Source organism: Ursus americanus, chromosome 22 (genome assembly GCF_024610735.1).
Source record: "Ursus americanus isolate L20-20 chromosome 22, mUrsAme1.1.p, whole genome shotgun sequence".
NCBI lineage: Eukaryota > Metazoa > Chordata > Mammalia > Carnivora > Ursidae > Ursus > Ursus americanus.
This window is the reverse complement of record NC_142148.1, coordinates 28,817,475-28,840,170: the sequence shown is the minus strand read 5'-3', so window position 1 is coordinate 28,840,170 and position 22,696 is coordinate 28,817,475. Positions and strand designations below refer to the sequence as shown.

General features: G+C 43.5%; 1 protein-coding gene across 3 annotated transcripts in view; it reads left to right on the top strand.

The window, feature by feature from the left end:
* The window catches only part of DNAAF9 (dynein axonemal assembly factor 9), a 125,338-nt gene that overhangs the window by 84,876 nt on the left and 17,766 nt on the right, over positions 1-22,696 (top strand). For all 3 annotated transcript variants that reach the window (XM_087853722.1, XM_087853721.1, XM_045808224.2), the window contains 4 exons: positions 1,133-1,221; positions 2,543-2,701; positions 8,572-8,697; positions 19,794-19,831. In XM_087853722.1, coding sequence (XP_087709848.1) covers positions 1,133-1,221; positions 2,543-2,701; positions 8,572-8,697; positions 19,794-19,831 — 412 coding nt within the window. The remainder of the gene's footprint in view (positions 1-1,132; positions 1,222-2,542; positions 2,702-8,571; positions 8,698-19,793; positions 19,832-22,696) is intronic.

Genomic DNA, 22,696 nt, shown 5'->3' with positions numbered 1-22,696 from the left:
ATGCAAACCTAGAAGATACTCAACTGCAAAAGATAATAGGAGCACTAAGCAATTAGAAGCTTTGATTTTCCCTTCGGCAAGAGTTTAAAAATGAAAATGCCTACCTGTTGTATTTTATTAAAAGGGTGCTGTAGGACTGGCCTTAAAGTAAGAAGGTATCTGGCTATAAGCACATGTGCCGTGATTCAAGAGGCGGGGGCCTGGGTGCTGAGGAATAGGAACCAAGGTGAGGAGGAGGATAAACAAAAAGTTACATGGAGTACTGCCTGCAGGAGCAGAGAGGGATGTAGAGTCAGGGCCTGGTCAGAGGGGAGGAAGGAGAACTTCTGTTTCCCAAAAAAGAAGAGGGCTCCCTCTCTCTGCTGATGTGACTGGCTCAAGTGATGAATGCCACCAAGCTGAGCTTTAGTCTGAGTTATCTGTGACCAGGCCTGTTCCCAGTGAGTCTTGTGTATTGTGAAAGAAAACACATGCTATGTCATTTACATCGATACCACTCAGCAATGACCTGGTTCCTTTCCTCCCCTGCTCTGTCAGGAGATTTCTTCAAGTTGTTTCAGAATACATACCTGCAGAGGGCCCTGATTTCATTCGATTGCGTGCTAAGGCTGGGACAGTCCAGCCTGCCTGCTTCTCTTCTCCTGGTCAAGACTCACCCCGTTTGTTTCCGTAGCTCAGGCCATGCAGTTTGGACAGATTGGGCAGCCAGGTGGAAATATCCCCATGCCACTCCTCTCCTTCGCTGAGCTTACTTACCACACCAGTTTAGCCTGTGACATTTTGTCTTAGACCTTCTTTCTGCCCAGTGTTTTCCATTGTATTTTAACTGATCTAGTCAAACCTGCTCCATGGAAATTGTATTAGTAACACTACATTCTATATGGTGTTTGCCATGTGCCACACACTGTTCTAAGCACTTCTGTATTAACACACACATATATTAACTCAGCTAATCATCACACCCACCCTGCAAGATAGGTTCTGTTATTAGCCCAAGGTCACATAGCTAGGTGAGTGCTGGTGCTGCGGTTCAGACCCACAGAACCTGGTTCCAGAAGTTAGTTCTCTTAACCTTTCACCAATGCCGTCCCCCAGGTGAATGACAAACCCATGTGACTTTTCTTTCATGTAGGTAATTATCAGCATTGTAACTGGCCTCCCAGGCTGTCATGCTAGCGAGCTCTGTGCTTTTCTGGTCACTCTGCATAAGGAATATGGCAGGTTAGTATGGCTGCTGCCTTTGCTTTGGGGAAAGGGATTCTATACCTGGGCCCCATAGGCACTGGGAAACCTTCAACATGTACTGGCCTTTGGTGTGATTGGTATCAGCACAGTAGCCATCCATCCATTTAACACATTTGCACTGAGCACTTCCTATATGCCAGGCACTGTTCTAAGCATGGGTGACAAGTGAACAAAGCAGACTAGAAAGTCTCTGCCCTTGTGGAGCTTACATTCTAGTTTGGGAATATAGTTAACCAGATAAGGAAAGTAATATATTAGCTAGTGAAAAGTGCTATGGAGAAAACAAAGTAGAGAAGGGTATAGGGAGTACTGAGCTGGGGGAGGGATTGCAGTTTTAAATTGGCTGCTCAGGGAAGACCTCAGTGAGAAGGGGACATTTGAGCAGAGGCCTGAGGAAATGAGGGGAAAATCTGGGAAAACCTTTGGAAATCTGGGAAATGAGCACTGTAGCAGCAGAGCCAGCACAGGCAAAGGCCTGGAGTATTCCTGGTCAGCAGGGCCATTCAGGACAAGAGTAGTTCGAACTTGGGAGCTGGTGGATGTGATCCATCCCTGACCACAAGGGGACTGCGTCGGTTCCAGTGCAGCTGGGACATGTCGACTTAGGGGAAGTTGGGGAAGTCATTCATCCACCACGTTCATATGGCCAGCATTTTACTATACAGCCCTAGCTAACTGAACAGACATTTAATGTCTAGTCAGTCTACCTCAAAGTAAGGCATCCTGCAGGAGGCCGTACGGGGTGGAGAAGGTGGAAATCGCCTAGAAGTTTGGGAGTTTGGGGAGATTTGGGAAGTTGGACAAGTTTTAGAGACATACTAGGGAAATATTGGGCCTCATAAATATTAAGTGGCTAGCCAGTTCCTCTCTCGTATCCATTGCTTTTGTTGTAGAAATAGTCTGAATTCTTCTTCACCCTGTTCACTTCTTCGCAAGAGTTTTACTGAGCGCCAGGCTGAAACCATTTTATTGGAGGGTCCTTCAGGAAATGACTGCCTGTTCAGAAGGAGTCTTTCTCAACTCCGAAGTCTGATTGATGGTCATGTGCTTACCTGACCTTTTTCCCTGTGGCAAGGCATTTCCAATCAAAAGTTCCAGTGATAGTGGTTTCAGGATATGGAGCTCCCCACCCAGTGCTCTTTGCCTGTTTCTGTGGTGCCAGGATTGCTTTCTCCTGTACAGGGTCACTGGGCAGAATGTCTGTGGGAGTACTGGTCACATTTGGGTCCCCTGGCTGAGCCTGTGGGGCCAGGCCATCAGGTGGCTCCCACCCTGAGATTATACTTGCCATTTCCAGGTGGATGGTATACCGCCAAATCATGGATAGTTCTGAATGTTTTCATGCTGCCCACTTCCAAAGATACCTTTCCAGTGTCCTAGAGGCTCAGCTGAACCGCTCTGCCCGCCAGTCAGCCTACATCCGCAAGAAGACCCGACTGCTGGTGGTGTTGCAAGGGTGAGTACTAGAAGTCTTCTGGGGACAGTGATGACCTTGCCATTACTGTTATTTTGTATGTGGCTAGCCTTGGGCACAGAACGACCTCCACATGTTCATGAGCAGAGTCTGCACTACCCAGAAAGGCCTTAAACAAGCAAGGACTCTGGTTGCTGTCTCATGGCCCAGAGTGGCTGCTATAGCTTGCACACAAGTTTTCAGTTTGGTTTCAGAGCCCCTGGATGGCTCAGTCAGTTAAGTGTCTGACTCTTGATTTCGTCTCAGATAATGATCTCTCAGGGTTGTGAGATCGAGCCCCATATCGGGCTCCACACTGGGCTTGGAGCCTGCTTAAGATTCTCTCTCTCTCTCTCTCTCTCTTTCTCCTCCTCTCCCCCTCTCCCTCAGCCATCCCCCCATCTCTAAAAAATTAATTAAATTAAATTAAAAATTAAGTTTGGTTTCAGTATCATGGTATCCCCAAAAGGTGGAGAATTAGGGAAGAGATTTCCTGGGCAAGATTCTTTGATAATTCTTGTGGCAATAATGATCCCTAAGCCTCTTCCTTTGCCATCTGTTTCAGTCCTTCCTCATGTGGAGTTGCAGAGACAGCCCCCACACTCTGCAGTCTTGAGCCCCATCAACCCCAGGATGGCTGGTCCAGTAAGGTTTCCTGGGACCCTTGGTGGGGAGCATAAATAGTCTAGCTGGGCAGGGAGCTCCCTGAGAGGACAGATTTGACACAGTGAGTACTACTGCTTCAGGGACCCTGGCTGCAGGGAGCTTACCTTGACCCATTCTAAGGCCTTCCAGGGAGGAGCCTTGGCAGGCCCACTACCCTCCAGGCCCAGAGGAGAACACGCCAGGTCAGGAAAACACAGGCTGTGGTCTTCGGGGTGGCTGGTAATACAGAAGCTTTTGGCAGTTCTCACAAAGTGCTTTTATGCTATGCTGTATTTTCTGTGCTCATAATAATTACTATGTGCAATTGGCTAATTGTTTCCAGTAAAGAGTAGGCCCAGATCCAAAGCCTTGTTGAGTCTCCTGGTTGGATGGTGAGAAGTGGAAAAAAGCCAGGCTGTGGTCCTAAGGCCAGAGGTGGGCAGGACTGTGCACTCTAGCAGGCCATCATTCCTCTCCTTCAGGCCTTGTTCTCACACCCGTCCTGGGCTTCCCTTCCGTCAGACCTTTTGTTCTGCTTGTGGGCCGAGGTCATGGAAGCCACAGAGCAAGAGTCTAGGCTTGAAACCACTTGTGTGTGTGTTGTTTTCTTAAGTAGGCTCCATGCCCAGCGCAGAGCCCAATGCGGGGTTTGAACTCAAAACCCTGAGATCAAGACCTGGGCTAAAATCAAGAGTCAGACGCTCAATGGACTGAGCCACCCTGGTGCCCCAAAACCACTTATTTTCTTCTGGTTTTCCATTGCTTCTAATGGTCAAAGGAATGGATCGGCCCCTGCCAAAGTTGAGAGTCATTGGAGGTGTGGACCTGGAGTTAAATTCGGCAGTTTAACATTGTGTAGCTGAGGGCATTGCCATCTTCCGTCACTTGAGAGACCATCATTGACTCCTCGTCTCTGACAATACTCATCTGCAGAAGTGTCAGCTGCCCTGGCTGCTCTGGATTGCAGTGACAGTGTATAACGAGCCCACTCTTGTACTCTTACCCAGCCTTTGCCCAGTCGCGGTCCTGGGATGCTAGGGACCTCAGACTTCCTAAAGGACTCAAGTGGAAATACCAGCTAAATGCTAGGGCTCTCACTAAGACACTGCTCTTGCAAGCTGGGCCCATTCTCTTGAGGCTCAGCAGGGAGCTTGTGGCAGCCTCCTTTTTGCATGACCATCTCCTTGGGGCTGGACCATTGAGCCCAGTATTGAGAGGTTGCCGGTAAAGGGAGACTCCAGAGGCTTCTCAAATTGAGAATTGTATTTCCTGAATGTGGCTTTTATCTTCATTTATAGGATTCTTGGGGGAATGCTGTGGTATAGGGCAGAGTTTTCTTTTGCCCCTCGAGTAGCCTGGTTCCATTTGGCTTTACTGCAGCAGTGGGGCAGTGATGTTGAGCTTTGATATCCAGTGGAGTTGTTGTTTTTAAAATCAATATATTTTGAAATGATAAGATTTTAGAAATAGAGGACAGAGTGGTGGTTGCCCAGAGTTAGGGATGGGAGTGGGAGGCAGGAGGAAGGTGGGCTTAGTTGTAAAAAGGCAGCACAAGGGATCCTGATGGTGTTGGAACTGTTGAGTGTCTTGACTGTGGTGGTAGATGTAGGAATCTACACAGGTGACAAAATTGTCTGGAACTTATACACACACACACACATACACACCTTAATTCTAAAATATTAATTTTAAGGAATTTGAGGGATTGTATTTCTTTACACTTCAGAATATTGTAAAATCATTCTTTAAATTATTTAAAATATTTAAAAACAAAGTCTCTCTCAAAACAAAAATTGAATTAATCTAAAACACATGCCCATGGGGCGCCTGGGTGGCTCAGTCGTTGAGCGTCTGCCTTCGGCTCAGGGCGTGATCCTGGAGTCCTGGGATCGAGCCCCGCATCGGGCTCCTCTGCTGGGAGCCTGCTTCTCCCTCTCACACTCCCCCTGCTTGTGTTCCCTCTCTCGCTGGCTGTCTCTATCTCTGTCAAATAAATAAATAAAATCTTTAAAAAAATAAATAAATAAAACACATGCCCAAATTGTAGGCTTAAATTGCAAACATAAAACAGAGGCCAAAGGACACTTGAATAGGGTATCTGTTGTTTAAGAAGAAAGAAAGTTAAAGTCCTGCTGGGGTTTTGTTTGTTTGTTTGTTTGTTTTGCTTTTATTTTTTTTTTTAAGATTTTATTTCTTTATTTGACGGAGAGAGAGACAGCCAGCGAGAAAGGAAACACAGGCAGAGGGAGTAGAAGAGGAAGAAGCAGGCTCCCAGCGAAGGAGCCTGATGTGGGGCTCGATCCCTGGACTCTGGGATCACGCCCTGAGCCAAAGGCAGACGTTCAATGACTGAGCCACCCAGGCGCCCCAGTTTTGCTTTTATTTTTAATAAAGAGAGAACTGATAAGAAAGAGACAAACCTGAAAAGCCAGGTTTTTTTGTCTTCATCATGCATTCAAGGCAGTTTAGCCAAAGTGGTCAAGTGCAAACTGTGGTAGCTGGAGTGGTGTGCTTCCTTCTGTAGTGAGGGCTACTTCCTCCTGTTCGGAGGCCCTGGCCAGGATGATTGTAGGGCAAGGGCTGGGGAGGGAGGGCGTGTCTTGTGGCCTCCCTGTCCCAGCAAGTACGTGAGTGACACCAAGAGCCCCTTCTCTTGCCCACAGCGGTTCCTGGTTGCAGTGGCCAGATGCATCACTTAGATGCACTGGTCTCACAAAGGACATTGGGGCCTATTTTCACTCCAACCTTTTCCCATTAAATGGAATGCTCTGAAAACCTGGGAATTCCCTAGCCACTCTCTCTAAAGGAAAACCCATGGTATTAAAATGACCAAAATCTGCAGGATTGGTAAATCTTTTAGTTCTTTTCTGCCCTAAGAAATGAATCTCTGGTCTCATACCAAACATGGAAAATAAAAAGCCTCCAAAATTTGTTTTTAGAAGAGGGGGAAAGCTAATGCTTAGGAGCAAGGCTGGGACACTTAACCAAGAGAGTTAAATCTGGTAAACATGACTACAAAGAGATTTGGGACAGAATATAAGCTTCAGTCAGTCTCACTTAACAAGTGTGCATAAGGCCCGGCAGTGCAGGCCTTGTGGGGAGCTCTCCTGCATCCAGGCCTAACCAGACATTGCAGAACCAGGAGAAAGAACCCCATGTGGTAATACACACACATGCCCAGGCAGGGGGAGAAACCAGGGAGCAGAAGGCTCACTCTAACAGCTCTCTGGCTGCCAGGCCCTCATGGGGGAGCTCTAGAACCAGACACACCCTGTTCTTGATTGAAGCACTGCTAGTTGGTCAGGACTGAGGCAGACCTGGGGGTGGGGGGGTGGGAATATTGTAGTCCAGGATAAAGCCAAGTGCCGTTTTTGTAGATGAGTTATTTGTAGGAACTCGGGAAGTGGCTCAGGCAAGCTGTACCTATCCGCTCCAGCCACCACCACTGGCTTCCCAAGGGCCCAGGTCCATATGATCATCAAGGCTGCCTTCAGATTTGCCTTCCCTCCATAGGAACTGACCTTTTGGTGATAGGCTGGGTCAGTTGGGAAAATGTTCTCTACAAGGTAAAGAGCAGAGGCCCCTTCTTGGAGTGGCCGTGAGCCTACCCAGGATTGAACATCCAAGTCATTCATCTGTCCTGCTTAGGCACCACAGGTTACATCATTCAACAACCACTTTATGTTGTTGAAGAGACAGACTATAAACAAATAAATGAGAAAATACAGTGTATGTTGCTGATGTTCAGTGCCGTAGGGAAGAATTGGAGCGGGGGCAGGTTGTGCAGAAGGAGGTTTGCTATATCACATAGGCTGTAGGAAGTCAGAGGATACCCCTCTCAAGATGCCACTTGAGCAGAGAACTGAAGGGAGCAAGCCTGGCAGACATTTGAGGAAAAGAGCGTCATAGGAGAGGGGACAGAGAGTGCCAGGGTGGAAGTATGCCTGGCATGTTCAGGGTCACAGTGGGTAGATTCAGGTAAAGGAAAGAATAGGAGGAGGAGAAACTCCTATTGGTGTGGGAGTCAGATCATAGACAGCTGTGGGGGCTGTTGTAAGGGCTTTAAAAGCTTTGACGCTGAGTGGGATGGAAGCTTAGCATGGTGGGATTAGCATGATCTCTGGCTTCTCTGTTGAAAACAAGTTGGGCAGGGACAGGGACAGAAGTAGGGAGGCCAGTGAGGAGGCTGTGGGGTAATCTGTGCAAGAGATGATAACAGTTTGGATCCAGTAGTAGTGGGAGAATGTGAGCATCAATCTCATTCTGGTTATATTTTGAAAATTGAGAAAAAATGGAGTCAGTGACGACTCCAAACAAAAATTTTTTTTAATAATATTTATTTTGTTATATTAGTCACCATACAGTACATCCCCAGTTTTTGATGCAGTGTTCCATGATTCATTACTTGCATATAACACCCAGTGCACCATGCAATATGTGCCCTCCTTAATACCCATCACCGGCCTATCCCAATCCCCCCCCCTCCCCTCTGAAGCCCTCAGTTTGTTTCCCAGAGTCCATAGTCTCCCATGGTTCATTCCCCCTTCTGTTTACCCCCCTTCATTCTTCCCTTCCTTCTTCTACTGATCTTCCTATTTCTTATTCCAAACAAAATTTTTGGCTTAGCAGCTAAAAGAATGGAGTCCCCTCTGCTGAGAAGGACAAGACCTTAGGAGAAACAGGCATGGGAAATTGAATCATGAACATGTTAAGTTCTAACTGAAAATATTAAATTGGCTCTGGAAGTCTGGAGTTTGGAGGGAGTTCCAAGCAGGAAATATAAATGCAGGTGGGGTTTGACATGTGTCTGCTGACCTACAGGGGTCCCCGTTTCTCTCCTGTCTGCATGTTCTGTGAGGCAGAAGGAGAGAAAAAGCTATGAAAGGAAATAGACCAACACAGGAGCTCCTAGAATGATTGGAAAACAGGCCTAAGGACACCCAAGTCCCACCCTTAGAGCGCCAGGGCCATCTGCAGGCTTCCCTTTACGCCTAGAAGTGGTGAGGGATTCTTCCACTCACTCTTGCACAGTTAGGAGTACTAATGAGGTTTGGGAATGCAGAAACATTGTGGAATGCAGGGAGGGGCTCTAAATCATTAAGTGGGGTGACCCCAAGGAACCCAGTCACAGGCTCCTCCTTGCCGTTTTCCTTCCACCCTTGCTCACTCAGCCCCTCAGCATTCTGTGGCCCCAGTCAGTAAACTAATCTTTCTCTTTTTTCTCCCAGATACACAGATGTTATTGATGTCATCCAGGCCCTGCAGACCCATCCAGACTCAAATGTCAAGTCCTCCTTCACCATTGGTGCCATCACAGTGTGCGTGGAGCCCCTGAGCTGCTACATGGAGCACAGGTACATACTTCAGATCCTCTGCAGCCCACAGGGTGTGGTGGGCTTAAATGTACAGAAAGTGATTTTCTTCCACCCGCTGGAAGGAGACACATCTTTATGTGTGTTTGTCTTTTGGAATGCCTTAGTCTACCTTACATACAATGAATGCTCAATTGTTGCTTGATTAGTAGAGCTAGGTTCTCAGAAGACACCTATAGACCGAAGTTTCTCACCACTTTTCTTTGTGCACTGAGAAGTTGTCCATCTAGGGCAGTGGGGCTTGAAACAGCTTCTCCCAGAAAGAAAGAATGCCCATGACAGCCTTTTCTTTTCCTCTTTACTCCAGGAGAGGTGCTTTGTTTTCAGATGTTCTTAGAGTATCTCATAGATAATTTTTCCTATGGTTAAGACTTTTTTTTTTTTCAGATTTATTTATTTGAGAGAGAGAGAGAGAGAGAGAGAGAGTGTGTGTGTGTGTGTGTGTGTGTGTGTGTGTGTGTGTGTGTGTGTCTGAGCAGGTGGAGGGACAGAGGGAGAGAGGCAATCTCGAGCAGACTCTCCACTGAGTGAGAAGCTCAGTGTAGGACTTGATCCCATGACCCATGAGATCACAGCCTGAGTCGAGATCAGGAGTTGGCTGACTGAGCCACCCAGATGCCCCTGTGGTTAGGCCATCTTAAAGCTGTCTTACCTCAGTTAATGATATTCATTCTCGCTACTAATAGGTGAACTTTGGGTTTTTTTTTTTTAACTTTGGTAGTAATATAACAGCAACAGTGAAAATTGGGTAATAATTGGGGTGCCTGGGTGACACGGTTGAGCGTCTGCCTCTTGGTTTCGCTCAGGTCATGATCTCAGGGTCATGAGATCCAGCCCTGCTTGGGCTCCGCATTCAGTGGGGAGTCTGCTTGAAAGATTCTCTCCCTCTGTTCCTCGCCACACTCACATGCACATGCTCTCTCTGTCTGAAAATAAATAAATCTTTAAAAAAAAAAAGAAAGAAAGAAAATTGGGTAATAATTTACCCATAATCTCACTCATTCAGTGTAACTATTATCATTTTTGTGAATTCCTTGCCTTTTTTATCTGCATTTTTTATAGTTATGGTATACATATAATTTTATATCCTTCCTCTTAGATTAATATAGAAACATATTATGTAAGTTAATGTATATATGTTCCAATATCACAGTGGTAATTGCATTTTGATTAATTATGTAGTCATTACGTGTGTCGATAGACATGCTTGTCTTAGCAGTTTCCCCACTATTAGTCACATAGGTTGTCTCCAACTTTTCACTATTCTAAATAATGCTGTGAGAACGTCTTTATCCATATAAATTTTTCAAATTTCAGATAATTTCCTTAGAATAATTTCTTCAAAGAGATAGTAATTAATTGTCTGATCAGTTTTATAACTCTTTATTCACAGCTGAAAATTGCTTTTTGAGTGGGTTTCACAGTTTACACTGCCTCGTGGTATCTAGAAGTACCTGTTTCATCCCGAGAGCACTCCTCACTGGGGAGAGGTCCAAGTACTACCTTGTCCCTTCACAGAACTATTCGACTTCCTGTCCCTTTAGCCCAGTGGAGTGTATTCCAGGTCTGTAATCATGTGTTCTTTCTGGCTGGTCCATATTACTGGTGTCTCCTGGGAACTGAATGATCTACCCTTCAACTTTCATCTGAATGAGCTCCCTTCCTGTTTGAGGCCCAAGTTAATATCTTTAGATTTCTCATATAAATTATATTAGAGGTTGCTTCCCTTACCACCTTGACTGATTTCAAGAAACGTCTTCACCATTTCTCTTCCCTTTAGTTGTGACTTAGGTTCTGCTCTCCCATAAAAAGCCAAGGTGGTCTGTTTCCTTCTATCTTAGTTAAGTTATTGTAGTAAATGCTGAGCATCACCACTGTACTTGGGACTGCCGCATTGACTCTCACATGCCACCCTTCCTACCAGTCGTGTTTCTTTTCCGCAAGCTTTTATTTAAAGATGAACTAAAGGGGCGCCTGGCTGGCTCAGTTGGAGAAGCATACGACTCTTGATCTCAGGGTCGTGAGTCCAAGCCCCACATTGGGTGTAGAGATTACTTAAAAATAAAATCTTTAGGGACGCTTGGGTGGCGCAGTCGTTGGGCGTCTGCCTGTGGCTCAGGGCGTGATCCTGGCGTTCTGGAATCGAGTCCCACATCGGGCTCCTCTGCTGGGAGCCTGCTTCTTCCTCTCCCACTCCCCCTGCTGTGTTCCCTCTCTTGCTGGCTGTCTCTCTGTCACATAAATAAATAAAATCTTTAAAAAATAATAAAAAAAAATAAAATCTTTAAAACAGGGGCTCCTTGGTGGCTGAGTTGGTTAAGTGTCTGCCTTTGGCTCAGGTCATAATCCCGGAGTGCTGGGATTGGTCCCTGCGTCAGGCTCCTTGTTTGGTGTGGAGCCTGCTTCTCCCTCTCCCTCTGCCACTTCCCCTACTTGTGCACTCTCTCGTGCGCGCTCTCTCTCTCTCTGTCAAATAAATAAATATAATCTTAAAAAAATTAAAATAATAAAATAAATAAAGATGAACTAAAGCAGAAGGAGGTTTAATGTGTGACTAGATACTACCATTTTAAAAAGGTTGGAAAAGATAGTAATAAGCAAACAACAGATGGAGGTTATACTTCGAAGAATTAACCTAGACAACGATCTTCTACACTGTCAAAATAAATAAATAAATAAGGAGAAAAGGAGTTAACAGGGTAGGTGGGAAGAGCTCAAAGAGGAAATATAGAAGGTCTGGGGAAATGGGATCTTCTTGGGGTGATGCAATGTTCTAAAATTGAATTATGGTGATAGTTGCACAATTCTGTAAATTTACTTTAAAAATCATTGAACTATATATACTTAAAATGAATGAATTTTATGATATGAAAGTTATACCTCAATAAAGCTGTTAAATAGAAAAGATCAGGGGGACAAAAGAGTTTAGTTGGCAGAAGCAGATGGAAGATGAACTGCTAGAGCACTAGAAAGAAAACAGATGATAATAAAAACCACTATACCAATGAAAATCTCAATTGAAGCAGTGAGAAGTAGAATAGACACTGCAAAAACTTAAGTCTGTGTCAGAGAACCTCAAGTTTGAGAAAATAACAAAATGAAGAGAAAAAATAGACAAAGAAATGAAGATCATTAGAGAAAAGAGAGGGAGTGTAGAATACAGACTTCGCTTTTGTGAGTGCAGAAACCATTTCTGTTTAATGCTTATGAAATATCGTTGAATAATGGGTGTGCCAACATGTGAGAAATAAGGGTCCTTAAGAGAATTCAAATAAAGAAATAAGTGAGAAATATATAAAAGGACTGAGGATGAGCATATAATCTGTTTAAGTGTAGAAATAAGGCTATATCTGGGGAGCCTGGGTGGCTCAGTTGGTTAAAGCGTTGGCCTTCGGCTCAGGTCATGATCTCAAGATCCTGAGATCGAGCCCCACATCAGGCTCCCTGCTCAGCAGGGAGCCTACTTCTCCCTCTCCTCCCTGCTCATGCTTTCTCTTACTATCTCTGTCTCTCAAATAAATAAAGTCTTAAAAAAAAAAGAAGGCAATATCATGTATGAATTAGGGTCGTGGAATATAAAAAATATAAGTAACAAAATCATGGGTGTTAGGACTATGAGTATACTAATTTCTTCAGGGCTTTTTTTCATACTGGGAGATCAAAAGTATTAAATCAGTGGGGCGCCTGGGTAGCGCAGTCGTTAAGCGTCTGCCTTCGGCTCAGGGCGTGATCCCGGCGTTCCGGGATCGAGTCCCACATCGGGCTCCTCTGCTGGGAGCCTGCTTCTTCCTCTCCCACTCCCCCTGCTGTGTTCCCTCTCTCGCTGGCTGTCTCTCTGTCACATAAATACATTTTTAAAAATCTTTAAAAAAAAAAAAAAAGTATTAAATCAGTAAGTCAAAGTTACTGACTTGTTCATTTTTTAGAAATTAATGAGAAATTTCCGAATTTACCTTTGAACTTCTTCCAGAAAGTAATTTACTGTAGTGGTTTACTAATGTTCTGTTGGAAAACTAATGATTAGTCCCTGCAATGGGCTATGGGCTGTTATATTCCATGTGCAAGAGGTACACGTGAAACAGAATAAGAGAATTGTGGCACCCATGATCAAGAATAGAAAGTTATTAAATAAAGTTAAACCCATTCCATTAAAAAAAATTAAATGGCAAGTGTTAAGCCCATAAATTGAAAAAAAAAATTTTTTTTTTTACATGGTCAACTGTGGAAAATTTAAAATATGACCACAGCAAAAGCAGCCCCTTCCATCAGGAGTTGAAGAGTTGAATCTACTTCTTATACTCTGAATTTGGGCTTGGGCATGTGACCTGCTTTGGTCAATGGGAGATCAAGAAGCAAGAAATAAGCAGAGGCTTAAAAAGCATTTACACATTGGGGCTTGCCCTCTCTTGCTTCTGAGAGCTGAGACCACCATATAAAGAAGCCTGAGCTAGGCTGATAGAGAATGAGAGATCATGTGGAGAGATAGCCCTAGTCATCCATTCCTCCCATCTGAGCTGAGACCCCAGTTGGCTGTGAGTGAGACCATCTTAGACCATCAGCCCCAGCTGAGCTGCCCCAAACCAAAACAACTGCCCGTCTAATCCACAGAGTCATGAGGAATAAATACTTCATCGTTATTTGTAGCCACTTTAGGTTTGGGTGGTTTATTACATAACAACAGTGTAGGAAAATAGGTACATTCATACAGTGTTGATAGAAATATAAAATGATATAATCTGTTTAAAGACAAATTTGGCCATTCCATTGCTAGAATTTTGTATAGTTATATTTGTACAAATGTTCAAAAGATATATATGTATACAGGAGTTTGTTTCAGATGGAATTCTTAATTCCAAATAGTAGAGCCTACTCCAGTATGTTTTAATGGAAAAGGATTTACTAAAGGACATTATAGCTTGCAGAGTCTCCAGGGTGGCCAGGCTGTATTGGCTAGGCAGCCAGGAGCAAGGCTTCTACCTCTTAGGGCTGACCTGATAAGGGGGATATCTCAGCTACTTCCTTCACCAGAAAATGGGGTCTGCTTACCATACATCCTCTCACTCACCTTGCTCACTTCCAGTGGGAGTCTTACAGTAATCTGATTGGTGGAACTTAGGTCACATGCCTGCACCAGACTACAAGAAAGACTGGAAAAGTAGTTTTGTGCTGTTTACAAAAGAGATGACTTCCTAAGTTCAAGCCTAGGAAAGTTGTTTAGAAGTCCTGAGCAGGCTGAAACATGACAGATGTGCTCTGCAGTGTTCAAAACAACACCGTTTATAATACCGGGGCGCCTGGCTGGCTCAGTCAGTAGAGCATGTGACTCTGTCTTGGGGTTGTGAGTTCAAGCCCACATTAGGTATAGAGTTTACTTTAAAAAATAAAAAGCTTTACTAAAAAAACCCCAGTGTTTAGGGGTGTCTGGATGTCTCAGTCGGTTAAGGGTGCAACTCTTGATTTCGGCTCAGGTCATGATCTCAGGGTTGTGAGATCGAGCCTGCGTCAAACTCTGAACTCAGCATGGAGTCTCCTTGTCCCTGTCTCTCTGCTCTTCCCCCTACTTCTCTCTCTCAAATAAATAAATAAGTAAAATCTTTTTTAAAAAATACTGTTTATTTTATCAAAGGACTGGAAATAATCCAAATGCTCATTAGTAAGACTTAGACTGGTTAAATTTGGGGATATTCATAAATGGAATACTATGCAGGCATTTAAAAAAATTAAGTGACTTTCTGTGTACTAACACATAACAATGTCTACCATATTTTGTGAGGTGGGAAACGTAAATTACCAAAACAATATGTATTTTTTAAATGTTTATTTGTATGTGTATAGGAACTATCTAAGAGGATACATACCAAACTGTTAATAGTGATTCCTTCTGGGAAATAGCCACTTCCTTGGAGACAAGTTCAGGATAATGAGGAAACCATTTGATATTTTGTAGTATGCATGTAGGCTGCTTTTAAAAAAATATAACAACTTTATTGAAGTATGATTCACATACCATAAAATTTGCTATTTAAAGTATACAATTCAGGGGCTTGGTCTGTTAAGTATCCAACTCTTGATCTCAGGGTCGTGAGATCAGGTCCCACGATGTGCCCCACATCTGTTTCCACGCTGAGTGTGAAGCCTGCTTAAGAGTCTCTCTCTCTCCCTCTGTACCTCCCCCATCTCCACTCGTGCTCTATCTAAAAAAAAAAAAAGTATACAATTCAGTCACTCCCCATTTCTTCCTCCTCCCAACCTCTGGCAATTGTTAGTCTACTTTCTGTGGATTTGCTTATTCTGGACATTTCATATAAATGTAATCATGTAACATGCAGCCTTTTGTGTCTGGCTTCTTTTACTTAGCAAAATGTTTTCAAGGTACATCCATGTTTTAGCATGTGTGCGTAACTTCATTCCTTTTAATGGCCAAATAATATTCCATTGTATGGCTATATCACATCTTATTTATTCATTCATCAGCTGATGGACATTTTGGGGCTATTATAAATAATGCTGCTAGAAACATTTGTGTACAAGATTTCATATGGTCATGTTTTCTGTTCTCTTGGGTATATACCTAGGAGTAAAATTGCTGGGTCATATGGTAACTGTACTTTTAACTTTGAGGAACTGCAAACTGTTATCTAAAGCCACTACACCATTTACTTTCCCACCACAGTGTATGAGGGTTCCAGTTTCTCCACATCCTCACCAATACTTGCTATTTACTGTCTGTATTGTGTAGAGTGGTATCTCCTTGTGGTTTTACTTTGCATTTCCCTAATACTAATGATATTCAGCATCTTTTCTTTTGCTTATTTGCCACTTGTATGTCTTTTTTTTTCGTTAGAAAAGTCTGTTAAATCCTTTGTCCATTTTTAAATTGGGCTGTCTCTCTCTCTTTTTTTTAAGTAATCTCTATACCCAACATGGGGCTTGAACTCATGACCCCTAGATCAAGTGTCACATGCTCTACCAACTGAGCCAGCCATGCGTCCCTGGGTTGTCTCTTTTTGAGTTGCAAGAGTACTTCATATATTCTGAATCCAAGTCCTTTATAAGATATTTGATTTGCAAAAATTCTCTTCTGTGGGTTATCTTTTTACTTTCTAGATGGTATCCTCTAAAGCACAAAAGTTTTTGATTTTGATTAAGTCCAGTTTACTTTTTCTTTCATTGCTTGTTTTTATGGTGTTATATCTAAGAAAGCATTGCCAAATCCAAGGTCACAAAGATTTATCCCAGTGTTTTCTTCTAAGCATTTTATGTTTTTAGCTCTTATATTTAGACCTATGTTCCATCTTGAGTTAATTTTTACATACAGCGTGAAGTAGGGGTCCAACTTCATTATTTCAACATGTTGATATCCAGCTGTCCCAGCACCATTTGTTGAAAAGACTTATTTTTTCCCCCGTTGAATTGTCTTGGCACTCTTGTCAAAAACCAATTGACTATAAATGTGAAGGCTTATTTTCTGGGCTTTCAGTTATATTCCAGTGATAGACATGTCTATCCTTATGCCAGTACCGCATTGTTTTGATTATTGTAGCTTTGTAGTAAGTTGTGAAATTGAGAAGTGAGAGTCCTTCAACTTTGTTCTTTTTTCAAGGTTGTTTTGACTATTCTGAGTTCCTTGCATTTCCATGTAAATTTACAGATCAGCTTGTCAGTTTCTACAAGAAAAGACAACTGAGATTTTGGTAGGGATTGCAACGAATTTATAGATCTGTTTGAGAAGTATTACCATCTTAAAAACATTAAGTCTTACATGAACCTGGCTTTGTCTTTCCATTTATTTAGGTCTTAAATTTCTTTCAGCAATGTTTTATAGTTTTCAGTGTACAAGTCTTATGCTTCCTTTGTTTTATTTATTCCTACATATTTTGTTCTTTGTGATGTTATTGTAAATGGAATTGTTCTCTAAATACCATTTTTGGTTTGTTCATTGCTAGTGTATGGACATGCAATTGATTTTTATATATTGATCTTACATCCTACAACCTTGGCTGAACCATTTGTTAGTTCTGTTAGTGTTTTGTGTGTACTCTTTAGGATTTTCTACATACAAAAACATGTCATGAGTACGTAGAGACAGCTTTATTTTTTTCTTTCCAATCTGGATGGCTTTTGTTTGTTTTTCTTGCCTAATTCCCCTAACTAGAACCTCCAGTATAGTGAGTAGAAGTAGCAAGAGCAGACAGCCTGTCTTGTTTCTGATCTGAGGAGGAAAGCATCTAGTCTTTAACCATTAAGTATGAGGTTAGCTGTGGGGTATATATTGCTTTTATAATAAGAAAAGATTTTTTTGAGACTCAAGTGTTTAAAACTTAATTCAGTGTTTTTGAGGGTTTTTTGTAAAGTGGCTACCTTAGCAAAAATAAAATTTACATCATTGCTTCCAGATCATGGTTAAAAAAAAAAAAACAGGTGGGAGCAGAACATAGTAGGGTGTCTTTTTCCATTCTGTGAGGTGGGGGTTAGTGTGGCTTCTTTAATTTAAGGGTTGTCTCAGTTTGGATTCAGGATGAGATCTGCCTGGTGTCTTTATTCTAGTGGATTTCATTCATCGAGTATCTGTTGTGTCTGCTGTGTGCCAGGGACCATTCTAATCATTGAGGGGGCAGCAAGGAACAAGTCATGTGGTATCCACAATTTTAAGGATATGCATGTAGGAATTGTGGAGACCCATGCTTTGGGGCAGATTGGATCAGTATTTACTAGAATTTTATATAAATCGGGTAGTTGGTTGGCACACAACAAAATGCAGGATACCATACTATGTGAGGCTTATAATCACAGTCATTTCTGTTACTTAGTGGAAGAACTGGTCAGTAACCTGTATATACGTTGTATATACATTGTAATGAACTTGTCTGCTCTGTTTAAGAGTCCTGTGCCAGGTACTCTTCAAAAATACTGCCGTTTCTTAAAAAAATACTACAGTTTAGTAGGGAGGATGATATGTGGAGAAGGAAAGCAGGGAGCCAACATTTATTTTGTGCTATTTATCTTGCACTGTGATACTTATTCCTCTTGATCTTCAAAATACCCCTTTAAGGTAGGCATTACTACCATGTTTTACCACGAGGGAGCCGATGCTCAGAAAAGTTAAATAATTTTCCAAATGCCACACCGATGACATGTACCCAAGTAATGATGATTGAGGTAAGAAGTGCCATAATAAAAGATTTGATGCAATTTTATAAGGCTTATAAAGAAGCAATGATAACTCCTAGTTGGATTAGGAAAGAAAGCCAACATGAATTTGAAGGACAGAGATGCCAAAGATGCCAAAATATGAGAAACTGCATTCCAGTTTTAGAGAGTCATATATATGTGCAATTCTGTGTGTTCTGAATATTTTCTTTGTAGCTGTCAGAGGTTTAAAGCATGAGCAACCAGACTGTGATTGGATAAGGTGCCTTGAGGGAGAACTTTGCTTATCTTGTCTAAGATGTCTCTGGTGTGATTGCTGTGGGCTGCTGTGAGGAAGCAAGCAGGGCCTTTAAGGGCATGTACTCTAAAAGCCACAGGCACTTGATGGGGACAGAGGCTTTCTAAAATGTATTTGCTATGTGTCAGGCCATTCAGACAGAGTGCAGTGAAGTCAGTGAGTTCTGTTCTTGGGAGACTCTAGTGTTGGATGGATGTCTCTTCCCCATTCCAGGGCTCTTGATCTTGCTCAGAGCACATGGGGGTTCCTCCTTGGAATTCCTCAGAAACTATGAGGGAGTCAGGCAAGAGAACTGCATCAACAGTCCAAAGTGGTATTCACCCAGCTCACTTATCTACCAAATTTGGATCCAAATGGTAGTTTCAGAAAGCAAATAGAAGGATGAAAACTTGCTACCACAAAGGAGTTTGCAGGAGAGAAATTCCGCCCTGGTGATTTGAACATCATTACTATCTGCACCTAAACCAGCAACAATCAGAAGTGTGGCTTCAGCAAGCTTCTCATTTGTAGGGAAAGAAAACATGGGAGCTCTATGGTGCGAAACAGACCTGGGGCCCTATGTAAGCCCTCCCACTTCCTGGCTTTGTGTGAGGCCTTGGGTAAAGACTGCTTAGCTATCGTAAACCCACCCACTCTTCTTAGCTTGTAAGTACCTAACACATAGAGTAGATATGAGGACAGAACAAGACCATACATGTGAACTGCTTGCATGGTACTCGGCCCAGAGGAAGAACTTGATAAAAGGCAGTTCTTCTCATTAGTAGTGTTAGCTATCTTCCCTGAGAAGGGTACTGTGATGTTTTAGGAGTTTAAAAGCCCTTGGGGCGCCTGGGTGGCACAGCGGTTGGGCGTCTGCCTTCGGCTCAGGGCGTGATCCTGGCGTTACGGGATCGAGCCCCACATCAGGCTCCTCTGCTGTGAGCCTGCTTCTTCCTCTCCCACTCCCCCTGCTTGTGTTCCCTCTCTCGCTGGCTGACTCTCTCTCTGTCAAATAAATAAAATATTAAAAAAAAAAAAAAGGAGTTTAAAAGCCCTTGAGAGTCTGAGTTTTTCTCTGAGTTGGTTAACTGACTCACACTTTGAATCAGTCACTCTCACCTGCTTCATCTGTGATCCAATCAGTTTCCTGCTATTCGTTCACCGATAGAGCTCAGAATGGGGCTAAAGGGGAACTGGGATTCTAGCATGCACATAAAGGGAAGCATGGCAACTTTAGTACTGAAGACCCCTGGCAGAGTTAGGGGAATGTAATTCTTCTCATTTTCTCTTGAAATTTCCCCTTTACAATCAGGACAGTCTGTTGTCAAAAACAAACCAACCAACCAACCAACCAACCTGCTTTCTTTTCTATTTCTTGTAATCTAGAGACTAGACCTGTATCCCCTCTTCAGTAGTATCCCCTCTTCAACATTCCATCAAGAGTTGGCCACATAAGGACTACTTCTGTGGGGTTCCTGACTTAGAGAGCTTTGGTTCAAAGCTATGAAAACCGATTCTTGATGCTTAGTACTGCCTACCACTTGCCCTATTGAATAAGTCAGCTTGAATAGTCACATCTTTGTGGGAAATAATAAATAACAATTCTGACATTAATGGTTTTTAAATATTTCTCTCTTTTTTCCCCCTCTAGATTTCTCTTTCCTAAATGTCTTGATCAGTGTTCACAAGGTAAGCAGTATGTTTTACTTCCTGTTTTTCCATGCCTTTCAAATTCTGTTTAGATGCAACAGACTTTTCGTCATGCTCCTTCCTCCCACTCTAAAATCTAAAACAAAATAAATTGGTCCAGGGAAACCTTTGTCATCTTTTTATTTTATCATATTTGCTAGGCAGATTTCTTCCTGAGTTTGCCTCTTAAGATGATAAGCTGCCATGACAATAGCTCTCCTGAGCAGGGCTTAAGTCTGCCCTGGCCTTCCAACTAATATCAATGGACTGAAAAGGTATTAGGTATTCCTAGCCTCTGTATCAACAAGATCTTGATGCACTTTTCCTGTCCCATGAGTGCATAGTATGGCCCAGTAGGACCTTCTCCCTTAATCCCCTCCCATATACTGGAATTTTCCACACCTCCTTGGTAGCATTAGAAAAATCCACCCATCGTGTAGGTTACATTCAGCCTCGCATTGTCCTCCCATCTGGCAACCCTGGAAGCAGCACTTTTTAGTCATATTAACTGTGGTGCCTGGAGACCCAGAATAAATTCTGAATTTCCTGCAGTGGTGATAAAATGCTCATTGTTGTCAGAAGACCTGGGGTCTGAGCTTCCTAAGACAGCCCAGCAAGAAGAAATCAGACAGAAGAAAATAACTTAGTGTCCCCAGCACATTTATACCCTGCTGACCCCATTGCCAGTCCGCAGGGAGCAGAGACAACTGAGCATAGCAGAGCTACTGTCTTGGGAAACAGCTGAGCTGGGTGCTGTGTAGGGCAGGAGCCGGGTCACTGGAGGGAAGAATGTGTGCATTGGACTGCCATGCCAGGGAGTCTCAAGTCCAGCTTTCAGAGACCTTTGTTGCGTTCCAGGCACTGCATCCCAGAAGCAGAGTGGAATAGAGGTGGCTGGGTCCACCCACAGTACCCAATCCAGATAGATGAAGGAGATTTTATGGAGGTTGGATCCGTAGAATGTGGTGACAGACTAGATGTGGGGCATGATTTGGAGAAAGAGGTATCTAATATGAACTGCTCTAAGTTTCAAGGTTGGGAGGTTGGGAAGGTTGGCGGAACCTGTCTTTGAGATAGAAAGCATAGGCAAAAACATAGGTCCAGGAGATAACCAAGGATCACTTCTGGTCCTTGGATATATGTTTGTAAGTCATGGTCAAAGCCAAGGGTATAGGCTATCGTCATCCCCTGTCCACCACATGATTATTGTCACCCTAATGTGCCTTGGCTCCTTGGCACTTTCTCCCTCTGTGCCCCTTTGTTTTTTTGCACACAAAGCACCGATGGTCAGACTGTCCTGCCTGAGAGCCTTGGGGAGGTGCTCTATCTTCATTGCGCATAAACCTGGGCCAGCATTACAGGAGGAAAGCCCTTTTAGGCCAAGACAGACTGGATTCTCTCTGGCACTTGATAGACAAATTTCATTAACACTGCTTCCTTACTCAGTGTTCAAAGGCAACTTGTGTCAGATTCTGTGAATGTATAAAAACAGAGATGTGATCAGATGTGGGCAGATGACCTTGAGGCCTTAGATGCTGTTTCTGAACTCCAGAAGACTTGTAGAGTGACAGTGTCTTAGTAATTATCTTCCCCCTTGCATCTGGGCCCAAAGGACCCTATGAACTGGTCTGACCTGGCTCACCACGGGTTTGGGCTGTCCAGGGAGGGAGGAAATAAAACGCAAGTATTTGTTTTATCCTCAGAGATTTGGTGGCTAGCTTGGCGGTGGGATCTGCCACCAATAGACAAACACTTCATGTCCCGAGGGAGCATATTGCCTCCCTTTGCTCCTGTTCCTGAGTCAGGCTCCCTGATTCATTGCTTTTACAACAAAGGATTGTTTTACAATGAGAAAGGGACTATATCGCAGCCTCAAGATGATGTGTGTTACAGAAGTCCAAGGATAAGGAAATAATCTCAGCCCTTAAATAGCAAACAATATTCAGTATAATGCTGATTTGAGAGAAGAACAAAGACATTTTGCTACCATGTCCTGCATTTGGAAGTATCTATAGGTAGATAAAACAAACTTTGCTTTCTCCTGGGCTTCTGGAAGCCTTTAGCCCAGACTGGGACAGTCAGACCTCAGAGGTGTTTCTCCATTCTGGGGAATGGGCAGACCAGGCTGTCCACTTACTCACAGCCCAGACTGGTAAGACCATGGCCAAATGTGGGTATCCATTTGATACAGAACAGAAGGAAGCTCCTGGCCCAAGCAAGATGAAACCGCCCACAGTGGCCTCTTCGCCCTGTGCTCCAGATAACTGCTGTACCTGCCTCGCAGATGGCATTTCCTCTTGGCAGGTGGTGGTTTGCATAGCTGGCCTAAGGAATGCTGAGGATAATCCTTTTGCTTTTTTTCCCTATAAAGCAAAGCCCCTTTTCTGTGTCCAATTCCTGACCTAGAATCCCAACCCCCCAGGGTTTATCTACATGATACTTGTGAGGCAGACAGGACTTTGGGCAAGGTGTCCATCAGAGATCCAGACCCCAGCCTTTTCCCAAATAGGCCAGGCCTATGCTTGTGACCCTGGTGCACACCACTTAGGTTGCCACATTTACACTAGTCTGATTCTCCAGTTTCTTTTGCCCAAGAAGATACTAAACAGAGTCCTAGGGCCTTTATAGGTCTTCACTCAGCTTTTGCTGACTCCTCACTGCAAGATCCATCACAGCCATTCTTGTCTTCTACTCCTGGAAATCTCAGGGGCCTCTTGCAGGATCCAGCTCCCGAGTTTGCCACCTCTGGAACGTGCTGAGCCCTCTAGAACTCCGCTTTTCTTCCCCCACTATGCCACATTCTGGGCCTGGCCTTCTGACCTGGCCTCACTCCGTTTCCAGAGGCCCCAGTCAGGCCCTGGTGCA